The following is a 21,424-nucleotide window of genomic DNA, read 5'->3' on the forward strand; positions in this document are numbered from 1 at the left end:
TCTGACCCCATAACCCCATAGTGACCCCATAGACCCTATAAATCCCCTATCTGACCCCATAGACCCCATAGTGACCCCATAGACCCCATAACCCCATTAACCCCATAACCCCATAGACCCTATAAATCCCATAGTGACCCCATAAATCCCCTATATGACCTCATAGACCCCATAGTGACCCTATAACCCCATAACCCCATAGACCCCATAAATCCCCTATATAACCCCATAAATCCCATCTGACCCCATAGACCCCATAGTGACCCCATAACCCCATAGTGACCCCATAAATCCCCTATATGACCCCATAACCCCATAGACCTCATAACCCCATAGACCTCATAACCCTATATGACCCCATAAATCCCCTATATGACCCCATAAATCCCCTATAATCTGACCCCATAGACCCCATAAATCCCCTATAATCTGACCCCATAGACCCCATAGTGACCCCATAACCCCATAGTGACCCTATAAACCCCATAGACCCCATAAATCCCCTATAATCTGACCCCATAACCCCATAGTGACCCCATACCCCCTTTCCCCCCATAGAGACCCCATAGAGCCTCATAGAGACCCCATAGACCCTATAGTGACCCCATAACCCTATAGTGACCCTATAAACCCCATAGACCCCATAAATCCCCTATCTGACCCCATAAATCCCCTATATGACCCCATAAATCCCCTATATGACCCCATAACTCCCCTATCTGACCCCATAATCCCCTATATGACCCCATAACTCCCCTATATGACCCTATAAATCCCCTATATGACCCCATAGACCCTATAAATCCCATCTGACCCCATTGACCCCATAATCCCCCATCTGACCCTATAAATCCCCTATATGACCCCATAACTCCCCTATCTGACCCCATAAATCCCCTATATGACCCCATAAATCCCCTATCTGACCCCATAGACCCCATAGACCCCATTTCTCCCCATAGAGACCCCATAGAGCCCCATAGTGACCCCATAGACCCCATAGACCCCATAGACCCCATAGTGACCTCATAGACCCCATAGTGACCCCATAGACCCCATAGATCCCATAGAGACCCCATAATCCCCTATATGACCCCATAACCCCATAGACCCCATAACCCCATAAATCCCCTATATGACCCCATAACCCCATAGAGACCTCATAGACGCCATAGTGACCCCATAGACCCTATAGTGACCCCATAGACCCCATAGAGACCCCATAGAGCCCCATAGAGACCCCATAGACCCTATAGTGACCCCATAAATCCCATCTGACCCCATAGACCCTATAAGTCCCATCTGACCCCATAGACCCTATAAATCCCCTATATGACCCTATAAATCCCCTATATGACCCCATAGACCCCATAATGACCCCATAACCCCATAGTGACCCCATAGTGACCCCATAGACCCCATAGTGACCCCATAGACCCCATAGACCCCATAGAGACCCCATAGACCCCATAGACCCTATAGTGACCCCATAGATCCCATAGAGACCCCATAGATCCCATAGACCTCATTTCTCCCCATAGAGACCCCATAGACCCCATAGAGACCCCATAGACCCTATAGTGACCCCATAAATCCCATCTGACCCCATAGACCCTATAAATCCCCTATATGACCCCATAACCCCATAGACCCCATAAATCCCCTATATGACCCCAATAGACCCCATAGAGACCCCATAGAGCCCCATAGAGACCCCATAACCCCATAACCCCATAGTGACCCCATAGACCCCATAGAGACCCCATAGACCCTATAGTGACCCCATAACCCCATAGTGACCCCATAGACCCCATAATGACCTACATAGACCCTATAGTGACCCCATAGACCCTATAGTGACCCCATAGTGACCCCATAACCCCATAGACCCTATAAATCCCCTATATGACCCCATAGACCCCATAGTGACCCCATAGACCCCATAACCCCATAACCCCATAACCCCATAGACCCCATAAATCCCCTATATGACCCCATAGCCCCATAGACCCCATAAATCCCCTATATGACCCCATAGACCCCATAAATCCCCTATATGACCCCATAAATCCCCTATATGACCCCATAGACCCCATAAATCCCCTATATGACCCCATAGACCCTATAAATCCCCTATATGACCCCATAGACCCCATAAATCCCCTATATGACCCCATAGACCCTATAAATCCCCTATAATCTGACCCCATAGACCCCATAAATCCCCTATATGACCCCATAACCCTATAAATCCCATCTGACCCCATAGACCCCATAAATCCCCTATATGACCCCATAAATCCCCTATATGACCCCATAACCCCATAAATCCCCTATATGACCCCATAGACCCTATAAATCCCCTATATGACCCCATAGACCCCATAAATCCCCTATATGACCCCATAGACCCTATAAATCCCCTATATGACCCCATAACCCCATAAATCCCCTATATGACCCCATAGACCCTATAAATCCCCTATATGACCCCATAGACCCCATAAATCCCCTATATGACCCCATAGACCCTATAAATCCCCTATATGACCCCATAACCCCATAAATCCCCTATATGACCCCATAGACCCCATAAATCCCCTGTATGACCCCATAGACCCCATAAATCCCCTATATGACCCCATAGACCCCATAAATCCCCTATATGACCCCATAGACCCAATAAATCCCATCTGACCCCATAGACCCCATAAATCCCCTATATGACCCCATAAATCCCCTATATGACCCCATAACCCCATAAATCCCCTATATGACCCCATAGACCCTATAAATCCCCTATATGACCCCATAGATCCCATAAATCCCCTATCTGACCCCATAAATCCCATAGTGACCCTATAAATCCCCTTTATGACCCCATAAATCCCCTTTATGACCCCATAAATCCCCTTTATGACCCCATAAATCCCCTTTATGACCCTATAAATCCCCTTTATGACCCCATAAATCCCCTTTATGACCCTATAAATCCCCTTTATGACCCTATAAATCCCCTTTTTGACCCCATAAATCCCCTTTATGACCCCATAAATCCCCTTTATGACCCCATAAATCCCCTTTATGACCCTATAAATCCCCTTTATGACCCCATAAATCCCCTTTATGACCCCATAAATCCCCTATGACCCTATAAATCCCCTTTATGACCCTATAAATCCCCTTTATGACCCCATAAATCCCCTTTATGACCCCATAAATCCCCTTTATGACCCTATAAATCCCCTTTATGACCCCATAAATCCCCTTTATGACCCTATAAATCCCCTTTATGACCCCATAAATCCCCTTTATGACCCCATAAATCCCCTTTATGACCCCATAAATCCCCTTTATGACCCTATAAATCCCCTTTATGACCCCATAAATCCCCTTTATGACCCTATAAATCCCCTTTATGACCCTATAAATCCCCTTTATGACCCCATAAATCCCCTTTATGACCCCATAAATCCCCTATGACCCTATAAATCCCCTTTATGACCCTATAAATCCCCTATATGACCCCATAATCCCCTATGACCCTATAAACCCCATAGACCCTATAAATCCCCTATATGACCCCATAAATCCCCTATGACCCTATAAATCCCCCTCAGGCGCTGGCCCCGTCCCTGCTGTCGTCGGGTGAAGCCGCAGCTGAGGACGTGTGTCTGTCTGTGCAGGTATATGGGGTTATGGGGTTATGGGGTCTATGGGGTTATGGGGTTATGGGGTTATGGGGTCAGTACGGGGTTATGGGGTTATGGGGTTATGGGGTTATGGGGTATATGGGGTTATGGGGTTATGGGGTTATGGGGTCAATATGGGGTTATGGGGTTATGGGGTTATGGGGTCACTATGGGGTTATGGGGTTATGGGGCCTTATAGGGGCAATATGGGGTTATGGGGTTATGGGGTCTATGGGGTTATGGGGTCTATGGGGTTATGGGGTTATGGGGTCTATGGGGTTATAGGGGCACTATGGGGTTATGGGGTTATGGGGTCTATGGGGCCTTATAGGGTCTGTGGGGGTATGGGGCCTTATGGGGGCAATATGGGGTTATGGGGTTATGGGGTCATATAGGGTCGTTATGGGGTTATGGGGTCAGTATAGGGTTATGGGGTCTTATAGGGTCGTTATGGGGTTATGGGGTCAGTATGGGGTTATGGGGTCTATGGGGTCTATGGGTTCAATGGGGTCAATGGGGTCTATGGGGTTATGGGGTATATGGGGTCTATGGGGTCAATATGGGGTTATGGGGTTATGGGGTTATGGGGTTATGGGGTATATGGGGTTATGGGGTTATGGGGTTATGGGGTTATGGGGTATATGGGGTTATGGGGTTATGGGGTTATGGGGTCAATATGGGGTTATGGGGTTATGGGGTCACTATGGGGTTATGGGGTTATGGGGCCTTATAGGGGCAATATGGGGTTATGGGGTTATGGGGTCTATGGGGTTATGGGGTATATGGGGCCTTATAGGGGCAACATAGGGTTATGGGGTTATGGGGTCTATGGGGTTATGGGGCCTTTATAGGGTCAATATGGGATTGGGGGCAATATGGGGTTTGGGGTTATGGGGTTATGGGGTCTATGGGGTTATGAGGTTATGGGGTATATGGGGTCTCAATGGAGTCTATGGGGCCTATGGGGTTATGGGGTTAATATGGAGTTATGGGGTTATGGGGCCTTATAGGGGCAATATGGGGTTATGGGGTCTATGGGGTTATGGGGCCTTTATAGGGTCAATATGGGGTTATGGGGTCTATGGGGTTATGGGGTTATGGGGTCTATGGGGTTATGGGGCCTTATAGGGTCAATATGGGGTTATGGGGTTATGGGGTCAATATGGGATTTTATGGGGTCTATGGGGTTATGGGGTCTATGGGGTTATGGGGTTATGGGGTCTATGGGGTTATGGGGCCTTATAGGGTCAATATGGGATTATGGGGTCTATGGGGTCACTATAGGGTCTATGGGGTCTTATAGGGTCAATATGGGGTTATGGGGTCTATGAGGTATATGGGGTTATGGGGTCTATGGGGTTATGGGGCCTTATAGGGGCAATATGGGGTTATGGGGTCTATGGGGTCACTATAGGGTCTATGGGGTCTTATAGGGTCAATATGGGGTTATGGGGTCTATGAGGTATATGGGGTTATGGGGTCTATGGGGTTATGGGGCCTTATAGGGGCAATATAAGGTTATGGGGTCTATGGGGTTATGGGGTTATGGGGCCTTATAGGGTCAGTATGGGGTTATGGGGTCAATATGGGGTTATGGGGTTATGGGGCCTTATGGGGGCAGTATGGGGTTATGGGGTTATGGGGTCTATGGGGTTATGGGGCCTTATAGGGTCAATATGGGGTTATGGGGTTATGGGGCCTTATAGGGGCAGTATGGGGTTATGGGGTCTATGGGGTTATGGGGTTATGGGGTTATGGGGCCTTATAGGGTCAGTATGGGGTTATGGGGTATATGGGGTTATGGGGTATATGGGGTTATGGGGATATGGGGCCTTATAGGGTCAGTATGGGGTTATGGGGATATGGGGCCTTATGGGGTCAGTATGGGGTATGGGGTTATGGGGCCATATAGGGGCAGTATGGGGTTATGGGGATATGGGGCCTTATAGGGTCAGTATGGGGTTATGGGGATATGGGGCCTTATAGGGTCAGTATGGGGTTATGGGGTTATGGGGCCATATAGGGGCAGTATGGGGTTATGGGGTCAGTATGGGGTTATGGGGTCTGTGGGGTTATGGGGTATATGGGGTATATGGGGTTATGGGGTTATGGGGTCTGTGGGGTTATGGGGTTATGGGGTTATGGGGCCTTTATAGGGTCAATATGGGGTTATGGGGTTATGGGGTCTATGGAGTTAATGGGGTTAATGGGCTTATGGGGTCTATGGAGTTAATGGGGTTAATGGGCTTATGGGGTCTATGGGGTTATGGGGTATATGGGGTCAATGGGGTTATGGGGTCTATGGGGCCTTATAGGGTCAATATGGGATTTTATGGGGGCAATATGGGGTTATGGGGCCTTATAGGGGCAATATGGGGTTATGGGGTTATGGGGCTTTATAGGGTCAATATGGGGTTATGGGGTTATGGGGCCTTATAGGGTCAATATGGGGTTATGGGGTCTATGGGGTTATGGGGTCTATGGGGTTATGGGGGCCTTATAGGGTCAGTATGGGATTATGGGGTCTATATGGGGTTATGGGGTGTTTGGGGTTATGGGGCCTTATGGGGTCAATATGGGATTTTATGGGGTCTATGGGGTTATGGGGCCTTATAGGGTCAGTATGGGGTTATGGCGTTATGGGGTTATGGGGCCTTATAGGGTCAGTATGGGGTTATGGGGTCACTATGGGGTTATGGGGTCTATGGGGTTATGGGGTTATGGGGTCTATGGGGTTATGGTGTTATGGGGCCTTATAGGGTCAGTATGGGGTTATGGGGTTATGGGGCCTTATAGGGGCAATATGGGGTTATGGGGTTATGGGGCCTTTATAGGGTCTCTATGGGGTTATGGGGTCAATATGGGGTTATGGGGTTATGGGGCCTTATAGGGTCAATATGGGGTTATGGGGTCTATGGGGTTATGGGGTCTATGGGGTTATGGGGCCTTATAGGGTCAATATGGGGTTATGGGGTTATGGGGCATTTATAGGGTCAATATGGGGTTATGGGGTTATGGGGTCTATGGGGTTATGGGGCCTTATAGGGTCAATATGGGGTTATGGGGTTATGGGGCATTTATAGGGTCAATATGGGGTTATGGGGTCTATGGGGTTATGGGGTTATGGGGCCTTTATAGAGTCAGTATGGGATTTTATGGGGTTATGGGGTCAATATGGGGTTATGGGGTTATGGGGGCCTTATGGGGGCAATATGGGGTTATGGGGTTATGGGGCCTTATAGGGGCAATATGGGGTTATGGGGTCTATGGGGTTATGGGGTCTATGGGGTTATGGGGCCTTATAGGGTCAATATGGGGTTATGGGGTTATGGGGCATTTATAGGGTCAATATGGGGTTATGGGGTTATGGGGTCTATGGGGTTATGGGGCCTTATAGGGTCAATATGGGGTTATGGGGTTATGGGGCATTTATAGGGTCAATATGGGGTTATGGGGTCTATGGGGTTATGGGGTTATGGGGCCTTTATAGAGTCAGTATGGGATTTTATGGGGTTATGGGGTCAATATGGGGTTATGGGGTTATGGGGGCCTTATGGGGGCAATATGGGGTTATGGGGTTATGGGGCCTTATAGGGGCAATATGGGGTTATGGGGTCTATGGGGTTATGGGGGCCTTTATAGGGTCAATATGGGGTTATGGGGTCTATGGGGTTATGGGGTTATGGGGCCTTATAGAGGCAATATGGGGTTATGGGGTCTATGGGGTTATGGGGCCTTATAGGGTCAATATGGGGTTATGGGGTTATGGGGCATTTATAGGGTCAATATGGGGTTATGGGGTCTATGGGGTTATGGGGTTATGGGGCCTTATAGAGGCAATATGGGGTTATGGGGTCTATGGGGTTATGGGGCCTTATAGGGGTAATATGGGGTTATGGGGTTATGGGTCTATGGGGTCTATGGGGTTATGGGGCCTTATAGGGTCAGTATGGGGTTATGGGGTTATGGGGTTATGGGGTCTGTATGGGGTTATGGGGTTATGGGGTTATAGGGTCTGTATGGGGTTATGGGGTTATGGGGTCTATGGGGTTATGGGGTCTATGGGGTTATGGGGTTATGGGGTTATAGGGTCAGTATGGGGTTATGGGGTCTGTGGGGTTATGGGGTTATGGGGTTATAGGGGCAGTATGGGGTTATGGGGTTATGGGGTCTATGGGGTTATGGGGTTATGGGGTCTATGGGGCCTTATGGGGTTATGGGGTTAGTATGGGGTTATGGGGTATATGGGGTCTCAATGGAGTCTATGGGGTCTATGGGGTCTCTATGGGGCTCTATGGGGTCTTTATGGGGTCTATGGGGTTATGGGGTTATGGGGGCCTTATAGGGTCAATATGGGATTTTATGGGGTCTATGGGGTTAGGGGGCCTTATAGGGGCAATATGGGGTTATGGGGTTATGGGGTTACACGGGCCTTTATAGGGTCAATATGGGATTTTATGGGGTCACTATGGGGTTATGGGGTCTATGGGGTTATAGGGTCGTTTATAGGGTCACTTACGGGATTGGGGGCAATATGGGGTTATGGGGTTATGGGGTTATGGGGTCTATGGTGTTATGGGGGCCTTTATAGGGTCAATATGGGATTATGGGGTCAATATGGGGTTATGGGGTTATGGGGCCTTATAGGGGCAATGTGGGGTTATGGGGTTATGGGGTCTATGGGGTTATGGGGGCCTTTATAGGGTCAATATGGGGTTATGGGGTTATGGGGTTATGGGGCCTTATAGGGGCAATATGGGGTTATGGGGTCTATGGGGTTATGGGGTCTATGGGGTCTATGGGGTTATGGGGTTATGGGGTCTATGGGGTTAATGGGGTCTATGGGATCAATGGGCGTTATGGGGTCTATGGGGTCTATGGGGTTATGGTGTCTTCGGGGTTATGGGGTCACTATAGGGTCTATGGGGTCTATGGGGTTATGGGGTCTATGGGGTCAATGCAGGTTATGGGGTCTATGGTGTCTATGTGGTTATGGGGTCTATGGGGTTATGGGGTTATGGGGTCAATGCAGGTTATGGGGTCACTATGGGGTTCTATGGGGTTATGGGGTCTATGGGGTTATGGGGTCTGTTGGGTCAATATGGGTTTATGGGGTTATGGGGTCAATGGGGTCTATGGGGTCTATGTGATCTATGGGGTTTATGGGTTCTATGGGGTCTATGGGGTCTATGGGGTCAATGGGGTTATGGGGTCTATGGGTTCACTATGGGGTTATGGGGTCATTATATGGGTTATGGGGTCAATGGGGTTATGGGGTTATGGGGTCAATGGGGTTAATGGGGTTAATGGGGTTATGGGGTAAATGGGGTCTATGGGGTTAATGGGGTTAATGGGGTTATGGGGTCTTTGGGGTTATGGGGTCACTATGGGGTTCTATGGGGTTATGGGGTCTATGGGGTCAATGCAGGTTATGGGGTCTATGTGGTTATAGGGTTTATGGGGTCTTTTATGGGATTTGGGGTCTTTTATGGGGTTCTTATATGGGGTCTTTATATGGGGTCCTTATATGTGATTTGGGGTCATTTATGGGGTCATTATATGGGATTTGGGGTCATTTATGGGGTCCTTATATGGGATTTGGGGTCCTTTTATGGGGTCTTTATATGGGATTTTGGGGCCATTTATGGGGTCCTTATATGGGGCCATTATATGGGGTCATTATATGTGATTTGGGGTCATTTATGGGGTCTTTTATGGGATTTTGGGGTCATTTATGGGGTCATTATATGGGATTTGGGGTCATTTATGGGGTCCTTTATGGGATTTGGGATCATTTATGGGGTCCTTATTTGGGATTTGGGGTCATTTATGGGGTCTTCTATGGGATTTGGGATCATTTATGGGGTTCTTATATGGGGTCATTATATGGGATTTGGGGTCATTATATGGGGTCATTATATGGGATTTGGGGCCATTTATGGGCTCCTTCTATGGGATTTGGGGTCACTTATGGGGTCTTTTATGGGATTTGGGATCATTTATGGGGTCCTTATATGGGGTCTTTATATGGGGTCCTTATATGGGATTTGGGGTCATTTATGGGGTCATTATATGGGATTTGGGGCCATTTATGGGGTCTTTTATGGGATTTGGGGTCACTTATGGGGTCCTTATATGGGATTTGGGGTCTTTTATGGGGTCATTATATGGGATTTGGGGTCCTTATATGGGGTCCTTATATGGGTTTTGGGGCTATTTATATGGTTCTTATATGGGATTTGGGGTCATTTATGGGGTTCTTATATGGGATTTGGGGTCCTTATATGGGATTTGCGGTCCTTTATGGGGTCTTTATATGGGATTTTGGGGCCATTTATGGGGTCCTTATATGGGGTCATTATATGGGGTCATTATATGGGATTTGGGGTCATTTATGGGGTCTTTTATGGGATTTGGGGTCCTTATATGGGGTCCTTATATGGGATTTGGGGTCATTTATGTGGTCCTTATATGGGGTCCTTATTTGGGGTCATTTATGGGGTCCTTATATGGGATTTGGGGTCATTTATGTGGTCCTTATATGGGGTCCTTATTTGGGGTCATTTATGGGGTCATTATAGGGGATTTTGGGGCCATTTATGGGGTCTTTTATGGGATTTGGTGTCATTTATGGGGTTCTTATATGGGGTCTTTATATGGGGTCCTTATATGGGATTTGTGGTCATTTATGGGGTCCTTATATGGGGTCATTATATGGGATTTTGGGGTCCTTATATGGGATCTGGGGTCATTTATGGGGTCATTTATGGGGTCATTATATGGGATTTGGGGTAATTTATGGGGTCCTTATATGGGATTGGGGGTCCTTATTTGGGGTCATTTATGGGGTCATTTAATGGGATTTTGGGGTTCTTATATGGGATCATTGATGGGATCATTTATGGGGTCCTTTATGGGATTTGGGGTCATTTATGGGGTCCTTTATGGGATTTGGGGTCACTTATGGGGTCCTTATATGGGATTTGGGGTCTTTTATGGGGTCATTATATGGGATTTGGGGCCATTTATGGGGTCATTATATGGGATTTGGGGTCATTTATGGGGTCTTTTATGGGATTTGGGGTCATTTATGGGGTCCTTATATGGGATTTGGGGTCCTTATATGGGGTCTTTATATGGGATTTGGGGTCCTTTATGGGGTCCTTATATGGGATTTGGGGTCATTTATGGGGTCCTTATATGGGATTTGGGGTCATTTATGGGGTCCTTTATGGGATTTGGGGTCATTTATGGGGTCCTTATATGGGATTTGGGGTCATTTATGGGGTCCTTTATGGGATTTGGGGTCATTTATGGGGTCCTTATATGGGGTCTTTATATGGGGTCATTATATGGGATTTTGGGGTCCTTATATGGGGTCCTTATATGGGATTTGGGGTCATTTATGGGGTCTTTATATGGGATTTTGGGGCCATTTATGGGGTCCTTATATGGGGTCATTATATGGGGTCATTATATGGGATTTGGGGTCATATTATATGGGGTCATTATATGGGATTTGGGGTTATTTATGGGGTCTTTTATGGGATTTGGGGTCAATTATGGGGTCCTAATATGGGGTCATTTATGGGGTCATTATATGGGGTCATTATATGGGATTTGGGGTCATTATATGGGGTCTTTTATGGGATTTGGGGTCATTTATGGGGTCTTTTATGGGATTTTGGGGCCATTTATGGGGTCCTTATATGGGGTCCTTATATGGGGTCATTATATGGGATTTGGGGTCATTTATGGGGTCTTTATATGGGATTTGGGGTCATTTATGGGGTCCTTATATGGGATTTAGGGTCATTTATGGGCTCCTTTTATGGGGTCTTTTAATGGGGTTCTTATATGGGATTTGGGGTCCTTATATGGGGTCCTTATATGGGATTTGGGGCTATTTATGGGGTCCTTTATGGGATTTGGGGCCATTTATGGGGTTATTTAATGGGATTTGGGGTCCTTATATGGGGTCCTTATATGGGATTTGGGGTCCTTTATGGGGTCCTTATATGGGATTTGGGGTCATTTATGGGGTCCTGATATGGGGTCTGAATATGGGGTCATTTATGGTGTCATTTAATGGGATTTTGGGGTCTTTATATGGGATTTGGGGTCCTTTATGGGGTCTTCTATGGGATTTGGGATCATTTATGGGGTTCTTATATGGGGTCTTTATATGGGGTCCTTATATGGGATATGGGTCCTTTATGGGGTCCTTATATGGGATTTAGGGTCCTTATATGGGGTCCTTATATGGGATTTGGGGTCATTTATGGGGTCCTTATATGGGATTTGGGGTCCTTATATGGGGTTCTTATATGGGATTTGGGATCATTTATGGGGTCCTTATATGGGATTTGGGGTCCTTATATGGGGATCTTATATGGGGTCTTTTTATGGGGTTCTTATATGGGGTCTTTATATGGGGTCATTATATGGGATTTGGGGTCATTTATGGGGTCTTTTATGGGATTTGGGGTCATTTATGGGGTTCTTATATGGGGTCATTATATGGGATCTGGGGTCATTTATGGGGTCATTTAATGGGATTTTGGGGTCCTTATATGGGATTTAGGGTCCTTATATGGGGTCCTAATATGAGGTCCTTATATGGGGTCCTTATATGGGATTTGGGGCCATTTATGGTGTTTTTATGGGATTTAGGGTCCTTATATGGGGTCCTTATATGGGATTTGGGGCCATTTCTGGGGTCTTTTATGGGATTTGGGGTCATTTATGGGGTTCTTATATGGGGTCTTTATATGGGGTCATTATATGGGATTTGGGGTCACTTATGGGGTCCTTATATGGGATTTGGGGTCATTTATGGGGTCTTTTATGGGATTTGGGGTCATTTATGGGGTTCTTATATGGGGTCTTTATATGGGGTCATTATATGGGATTTGGGGTCATTTATGGGGTTCTTATATGGGATTTGGGGCCATTTATGGGGTCATTATATGGGATTTGGGGTCATTTATGGGTTCTTTTATGGGATTTGGGGCCATTTATGGGGTCCTTATATGGGACGGGGGGTCCTTTATGGGGTCTTTCCCTGTGTGGCTCATATGGGGTTTTCTATGGGGTTTTCTATGGGGCAGGAGACGGTGTTCGCCATGTTGGTGGAGGTGACGGAGCGAGCCATGGCGCTGTGTAGGGCCACCGAGCTGCTGCTGGTCGGGGGCGTCGGATGTGGGTCACTATGGGGTCTATGGGGTTATGGGGTCTCTATGGGGTCTATGGGGTCTCTATGGGGTCTCTATGGGGTCTATGAGGTCTATGGGGTCTATGGGGTCTCTATGGGGTCTCTGTGGGGTCTATGGGGTCTCTATGGGGTCTCTATGGGGTCTCTATGGGGTCTATGGGGTCTATGGGGTTATGGGGTCTCAATGGGGTCTATGGGGTCTCTATGGGGTTATGGGGTCTCTATGGGGTCTCTATGGGGTCTATGGGGTCTCTATGGGCGCTGTGTAGGGCCACGGAGCTGCTGCTGGTCGGGGGCGTCGGATGTGGGTCACTATGGGGTCTATGGGGTCTCTATGGGGTCTATGGGGTCTCTATGGGGTCTATGGGGTCTATGGGGTCTCTATGGGGTCTATGGGGTCTCTATGGGGTCCCTATGGGGTCTATGCGGTCTCTATGGGGTCTCTATGGGGTCTATGGGGTCTATGGGGTGTCTATGGCGTCTCTGTGGGGTCTATGGGGCCTCTTTGGGGTCTCTATGGGGTCTCTATGGGGTCTATGGGGTCTCTATGGGATCTCTATGGGGTCTATGGGGTCTATTGGGTCTATGGGGTCACTATGGGGTCTATGGGGTCTCTGTGGGGTCTATGGGGTCTCTATGGGGTCTATGGGTTCTCTATGGGTGCTGTGTATGGCCACCGAGCTGCTGCTGGTCGGGGGCGTCGGATGTGGGTAATTATAGGGTCTATGGGGTCTATGGGGTCTCTATGGGGTCTATGGGGTCTATGGGGTCTCTATGGGGTCAATGGGGTCTCTATGGGGTCTATGGGGTCTATGGGGTCTCTATGGGGTTATGGGGTCTATGTGGTCTCTATGGGGTCTATGGGGTCTCTATGGGGTCTCTATGGGATTATGGGGTCTCTATGGGGTCTATGGGGTCTCTATGGGGTTATGGGGTCTATGGGGTGTCTATGGGGTCTCTATGGGGTCTATGGGGTCTCTATGGGGTCTCTATGGGGTCTATGGGGTCTATGGGGTCTCTATGGGGTCTCTGTGGGGTCTATGGGGTCTCTATGGGGTCTATGGGGTCTATGGGGTCTCTATGAGGTCTCTATGGGGGCTATGGGGTCTCTATGAGGTCTATGGGGTCTATGGTTTCTCTATGGGGTCTCTATGGGGTTATGGGGTCTCTATGGGGTCTATGGGGTCTCTATGGGGTTTATGGGGTCTCTATGTTGTCTCTATGGGGTCTCTATGGGGTCTATGGGGACTCTATTGGGTCTCTATGGGGTCTCTATGGGGTCTCTATGGGGTCTCTATGGGGTCTATGGGATCTCTATGGGGTCTATGGGGTCTCTATGGGGTCTCTATGGGGTCTATGGGGTCTCTATGGGGTCTCTATGGGGTCTATGGGGTCTCTATGTGGTCTATGGGGTCTATGGGGTCTCTGTGGGGTCTCTATGGGGTCTCTATGGGGTCTCTATGGGGTCTATGGGGTCTCTATGAGGTCTGTGGGATCTCTATGGGGTCTATGGGATCTCTATGGGGTCTATGGGGTCTCTATGGGGTCTCTATGGGGTTATGGGGTCTCTATGGGGTCTATGGGGTCTCTATGGGGTTTATGGGGTCTCTATGTTGTCTCTATGGGGTCTCTATGGGGTCTATGGGGACTCTATTGGGTCTCTATGGGGTCTCTATGGGGTCTCTATGGGGTCTATGGGATCTCTATGGGGTCTATGGGGTCTCTATGGGGTCTCTATGGGGTCTATGGGGTCTCTATGGGGTCTCTATGGGGTCTATGGGGTCTCTATGGGGTCTATGGGATCTATGGGGTCTCTATGGGGTCTATGGGGTCTATGGGGTCTCTGTGGGGTCTCTATGGGGTCTCTATGGGGTCTCTATGGGGTCTATGGGGTCTCTATGGGGTCTGTGGGATCTCTATGGGGTCTCTATGGGGTCTATGGGATCTCTATGGGGTCTATGGGGTTTCTATGGGGTCTCTATGGGGTCTATGGGGTCTCTATGGGGTCTCTATGGGGTCTATGGGGTCACTATGGGGTCTCTATGGGGTCTATGGGGTCTCTATGGGGTCTATGGGGTCTCTATGGGGTCTGTGGGGTCTATGGGGTCTATGGGGTTTCTATGGGGTCTATGTGGTCTCTATGGGGTCTCTATGGGTTCTATGGGGTCTCTATGGGGTTATGGGGTCTCTATGGGGTCTATGGGGTCTCTATGGGGTCTATGGGGTCTCTATGGGGACTCTATGGGGTCTATGGGGTCACTATAGGGTCTATGGGGTCTATGGGGTCTCTATGGGGTCTATGGGCTCTCAATGGGTTCTATGGGGTCTCTATGGGTCCCTATGGTTCTCTATGGGTTCCTATGGGATCTGTGGGGTCTCTATGGGTCCCTATGGGTGTCTATGGGTCCTTATGGGATCTATGGGGTCTCTATGTGATCTATGGGGTCTCTATGTGATCTATGGGGTCTTTATGGGGCCCTGTGGGTCTCTATGGGTCCTTATGGGATCTATGGGTCCTTATGGGATCTATGGGTCCTTATGGGATCTATGGGTCCTTATGGGATCTATGGGTCCTTATGGGATCTATGGGGCACCCCACAGGTAACAGGCGGCTGCAGGAGATGCTGGAGCTGATGTGTCAGTGCCGGGGGGCGCGGCTGTGTGCCAGCGATGAGAGGTTCTATGGGATCCTATATGGGATCTATGGGGTTATATGGGGTTATATGGGATCCTATATGGGGTCTATGGGGTTATATGGGATCTATGGAGTTATACGGGATCCTATATGGGATCTATGGGGTTATATGGGATCTATGGGGTTATATATGGGATCTATGGGGTTATATGGGATCTATGGTGCTATATGGGATCCTATATGGGTTATATGGGGTTATATGGGATCTATGGGGTTATATGGGGTTATATGGGATCTATGGGGTTATATGGGGTTATATGGGATCTATGGGGTTATATGGGATCTATGGGGTTATATGGGGCTATATGGGATCCTATATGGGATCTATGGGGTTATATGGGATCCTATATGGGGTCTATGGGGTTATATGGGATCCTATATGAGGTCTATGGGGTTATATGGGATCCTATATGGGATCTATGGGGTTATATGGGATCCTATATGGGATCTATGGGGTTATATGGGATCCTATATGGGGTTATATGGGGTCAATGGGGTCTATGGGGTTATATGGGATCTATGGGGTTATATGGGGTTATATGGGATCCTATATGGGGTTATTTGGGATCTATGGGGCTATATGGGGTCTATGGGGTTATATGGGATCTATGGGGTCAGATAGGAGGTTATATGGGATCTATGGGGTTATATGGGATCTATGGGGTTATATGGGATCTATGGGGTTATATGGGGTTATATGGGATCTATGGGGTTATATGGGGTGATATGGGATCTATGGGGTTATATGGGATCCTATATGGGATCTATGGGGTTATATGGGATCCTATATGGGTTCTAAGGGGTTCTATGGGATCTATGGGGTTATATGGGGTTATATGGGATCTATGGGGTTATATGGGATCCTATATGGGTTCTAAGGGGTTGTATGGGATCTATGGGGTTGTATGGGGTTATATGGGATCTATGGGGTTATATGGGGTCCTATATCGGGTCTATGGGGTGATAGGGGGTTATATGGGATCTATGGGGTCAGATATGGGATCTAGGGGGTTATATGGGGTTATATGGGATCTATGGGGTTATATGGGGTTATATGTGATCTATGGGGTTATATGGGGTCCTATATCGGGTCTATGGGGTGATAGGGGATTATATGGGATCTATCGGGTTATATGGGATCCTATATGGGGTTAAATGGGGTTATATGGGATCTATGGGGTTCTATGGGGTCAATGGGGTTATATGGGGTTATATGGGGCCTATAGGGTCATATATGGGATCCTATATGGGATCTGTGGGGTTCTATGGGATCCTATATGGGATCTATGGGTTTATATGGGATCTGTCTGGTCAGATATGGGATCTATGGGGTTCTATGGGATCTATGGGGTCAGATATAGGATCTATGGGGTTATATGTGATCAGTGGGGTTATGTATGGGATCTATGGGGTTCTGTGGGGTTCTATGGGATCTATGGGGTTCTATGGGGAGCTGATGTGTCAGTGCTGGGGGGCGCGGCTGTGTGCCAGCGATGAAAGGTTCTATGGGATCCTATATGGGATCTATGGGGTCTATGGGGTTATATGGGGTTATATGGGATCCTATATGGGGTCTATGGGGTGATATGGGGTTATATGGGATCTATGGGGTTATATGGGATCTATGGGGTTATATGGGATCCTATATGGGGTCTATGGGGTTATATGGGATCTATGGGGTTATATGGGGTCCTATATGGGGTCTATGTGGTGATATGGGGTTGTATGGGATCTATGAGGTCAGATATGGGGTTATATGGGATCTATGGGGTTATATGGGGCTATATGGGATCCTATATGGGGTTATATGGGATCTATGGGGTTATATGGGGTCCTATATCGGGTCTATGGGGTGATAGGGGGTTATATGGGATCTATGGGGTCAGATATGGGATCTATGGGGTTATATGGGATCCTATATGGGGTTATATGGGATCTATGGGGTTATATGGGATCTATGGGGTTATATGGGATCTATGGGGTTATATGGGGTCCTATATCGGGTCTATGGGGTGATAGGGGGTTATATGGGATCTATGGGGTCAGATATGGGATCTATGGGGTTATATGGGATCCTATATGGGGTTATATGGGATCTATGGGGTTATATGGGATCTATGGGGTTATATGGGGTCCTATATGGGGTCTATGTGGTGATATGGGGTTATATGGGATCTATGGGGTCAGATATGGGATCTATGGGGTCAGATATGGGATCTATGGGGTTATATGGGATCTATGGGGTCTCTATGGGTCTATGGGGTTTCTATGGGATCTATGGGGTCTATGGGATCTATGGGGTGATATGGGATCTATGGGGTCTCTATGGGATCTATGGGGTCCTATATGGGATCTATGGGGTCCTATATGGGATCTAAGGGGTCTATGGCGTCTCTATGGGTCTATGGGGTTCTATGGGGTTCTGTGGGATCCTATATGGTATTCTGTGGGGTTCTATGGGATCTATGGGGTTATATGGGATCCTATATGGGGTCAGATATAGGATCTATGGGGTTCTATGGGATCTATGGGGTTGTATGGGGTTATATGGGGTTATATGGTATCTATGGGGTCAGATATGGGTTCTATGGGGTTATATGGGATCTATGGGGTTATATGGGAGTCTGTGGATTCCTATATGGGGTTATATGGGATCTATGGGGTATATGGGGCTATATGGATTCCTATATGGGGTTATATGGGATCTATGGGGTCCTATATGGGATCTATGGGGTTATATGGGATCTATGGGGTTATATGGGATCTATGGGGTCTCTATGGGATCTATGGGGTCTATGGGGTCTCTATGTGTCTCAATGGGGTTTCTATGGGATCTATGGGGTCTATGGGGTCTCTATGTGTCTCTATGGGGTTTCTATGGGATCTATGGGGTCTATGGGGTCTCTATGGGTCTATGGGGTTTCTATGGGATCTATGGGGTCTATGGGATCTATGTGTCTCTATGGGGTTTCTATGGGATCTATGGGGTCTATGAAATCTATGTGTCTCTATGGGGTTTCTATGGGATCTATGTGTCTCTATGGGGTTTCTATGGGATTTATGTGTCTCTATGGGGTTTATGGATCTGTATGGGATCTATGGGGTTGTATGGGATCTATGGGGTTATACGGGATTCCTATATGGGGTTATATGGGATTTAATGGGTTTTAATGGGGTTTTACTGGGGTTTAATGGGGTTTTAATGGGGCCAATTTGTTCTCAGTGGGTTCTTATGGGGTTCTAATGGGATTTAATGGGGTTCTAATGGGATTTAATGGGGTTTAATGGGGTTCTAATGGGATTTAATGGGGTTTAATGGGTTCTAATGGGTTTTAATGGGATTTAATGGGGTTTATGGGGTTTAATGGGGTTTTAATGGGATTTAATGGGGTTTTAATGGGGTTTTATGGGGTTCTAATGGGTTCTAATGGTCTTTAATGGGTTCAAATGGGATTTATGGGGTTTTAATGGGGTTTTATGGGGTTCTAATGGGTTCTAATGGGATTTATGGGGGTTTAATGGGGTTTTATGGGGTTCTAATGGGTTCTAATAGGATTTATGGGGTTTTAATGGTGTTCTAATGGGATTTAGTGGGTTCTAATGGGATTTATGGGGTTTTAATGGGGTTCTAATGGGATTTAGTGGATTCTAATGGGGTTTATGGGGTTTTAATGGGGTTTAATGGGATTTAGTGGGTTCTAATGGGATTTATGGGGTTTTAATGGGGTTCTAATGGGATTTAGTGGGTTCTAATGGGATTTATGGGGTTTTAATGGGATTTAATGAAGTTCTATTGGGTTCTAATGGTATTTAATGGGTTCTAATGGGGTTTAATGGGGTTTAATGGGTATTTAATTGGTTCTAATGGGATTTAATGGGGTTTAATGGGGATTTAATTGGTTCCAATGGGGTTTAATGGGGTTTATTGGGGTTTAATGGGGTTTTAATGGGATTTAATGGTGTTTTAAATGGGTTTTATGGGGTTTTAATGGGTTCTAATGGTTTTTAATGGGTTCTAATGGGATTTATGGGGTTTTAATGGGGTTCTAATGGGATTTAGTGGGTTCTAATGGGGTTTATGGGGTTTTAATGGGATTCTAATGGTTTTTAATGGGTTCTAATGGGGTTTAAGGGGTTTTAATGGGGTTTAATGGGATTTAGTGGGTTCTGGTGGGGTTTATGGGGTTTTAATGGGATTTTATGAAGTTCTAATGGGTTCTAATGGTTTTTAATGGGTTCTAATGGGGTTTAATGGGGTTTAATGGGGATTTAATTGGTTCTAATGGGGTTTAATGGGGTTTTAATATGGTGTAATGGGGTTTAATGGGGTTTAACCAGGTTTAATCAGGTTTTAATGGGATTTAATGGGGATTTAACGGGGTTTTATGGGGTTCTAATGGGTTCTAATGGGATTTACGGGGTTTTAATGGGGTTCTAATGGGATTTAGTGGGTTCAAATGTGATTTATGGGGTTTTAATGGGGCTCTAATGGGATTTAGTGGGTTCTAATGGGATTTATGGGGTTTTAATGGGGTTCTAATGGTCTTTAATGGGTTCTAATGGGATTTATGGGGTTTTAATGGGGTTCTAATGGGATTTAGTGGGTTCTAATGGGGTTTATGGGGTTTTAATGGGATTTAATGAAGTTCTAATGGGTTCTAATGGTTTTTAATGGGTTCTAATGGGATTTAATGGGGTTTAATGGGGATTTAATTGGTTCTAATAGGGTTTATTGGGGTTTAATGGGGTTTAATGGGGTTTAATGGGGTTTTAATATGGTGTAATGGGGTTTAATGGGGTTTAATCAGGTTTTAATGGGATTTAATGGGGATTTAACGGGGTTTTATGGGGTTGTAATGGGTTCTAATGGGATTTATGGGGTTTTAATGGGGTTTTATGGGATTTAGTGGGTTCTAATGGGATTTATGGGGTTTTAATGGGGTTCTAATGGGATTTATGGGGTTTAGTGGGATTTATGGGGTTTTAATGGGGTTCTAATGGGATTTAGTGGGTTCTAATGGGATTTATGGGGTTTTAATGGGGTTCTAATGGGATTTAGTGGGTTCTAATGGGATTTATGGGGTTTTAATGGGGTTCTAATGGGATTTAGTGGGTTCTAATGGGATTTATGGGGTTTTAATGGGGTTCTAATGGGATTTAGTGGGTTCTAATGGGTTTTAATGGGGTTTAATGGGGTTTCTATGGGGTTTCTATGGGGTTATAGGTTCTGTGTGGACAATGGGGCCATGATCGCTCAGGCCGGATGGGAAATGCTGCGAACGGGGCAGAAAACCCCAATAGAGCAGTCCGGGATCACACAGAGGTGGGTTATGGGGTCTATGGGGTTATTGGGGGCTATGGGGTCTATGGGGTCTATGGGGGTTATGGGGGCTATGGGGTTATTGGGGTTAATGGGGGCTATGGGGGCTATGGGGTCTATGGGGGCTATGGGGTTATTGGGACTATGGGGTTATTGGGGGCTATGGGGTCTATGGGGTCTATGGGGGCTATGGGGTTATTGGTGCTATGGGGTTATTGGGAGCTATGGGGTTATTGTGGTCTATGGGGGCTATGGGGTCTATGGGGTTATTGGGGGCTATGGGGGCTATGGGGTCTATGGGGCCAATGGGGGCTATGGGGTCTATGGGGCTATGGGGTTATTGGGGGCTATGGGGTCTATGGGGGCAATGGGGTTATCGGGTCAATAGGGTCTATGGGGTAATTGGAGTCAATGGGGCCTATGGGGCTATGGGGGTCTATGGGGGCAATGGGGGTTATGAGGTTATTGGGGGCTATGGGGTCTATGGGGTATATGGGGTCACT

General features: G+C 47.1%; 1 protein-coding gene across 2 annotated transcripts in view; it reads left to right on the forward strand.

The window, feature by feature from the left end:
* OSGEP (O-sialoglycoprotein endopeptidase) overlaps window positions 1-21,424 on the forward strand; it is a 44,123-nt gene that overhangs the window by 21,971 nt on the left and 728 nt on the right. Inside the window, exons 7-10 of one of the 2 annotated variants that reach the window (XM_085523918.1) lie at window positions 3,621-3,686; window positions 12,803-12,893; window positions 15,508-15,583; window positions 20,826-20,924. In XM_085523918.1, coding sequence (XP_085380044.1) covers window positions 3,621-3,686; window positions 12,803-12,893; window positions 15,508-15,583; window positions 20,826-20,924 — 332 coding nt within the window. The remainder of the gene's footprint in view (window positions 1-3,620; window positions 3,687-12,802; window positions 12,894-15,507; window positions 15,584-20,825; window positions 20,925-21,424) is intronic. The other variant, XM_085523919.1, reaches the window with a different exon arrangement.

This window comes from Coturnix japonica, chromosome 25 (genome assembly GCF_054131305.1).
Source record: "Coturnix japonica strain WE chromosome 25, WE-NBRP24, whole genome shotgun sequence".
Taxonomy (NCBI): Eukaryota; Metazoa; Chordata; class Aves; order Galliformes; family Phasianidae; genus Coturnix; species Coturnix japonica.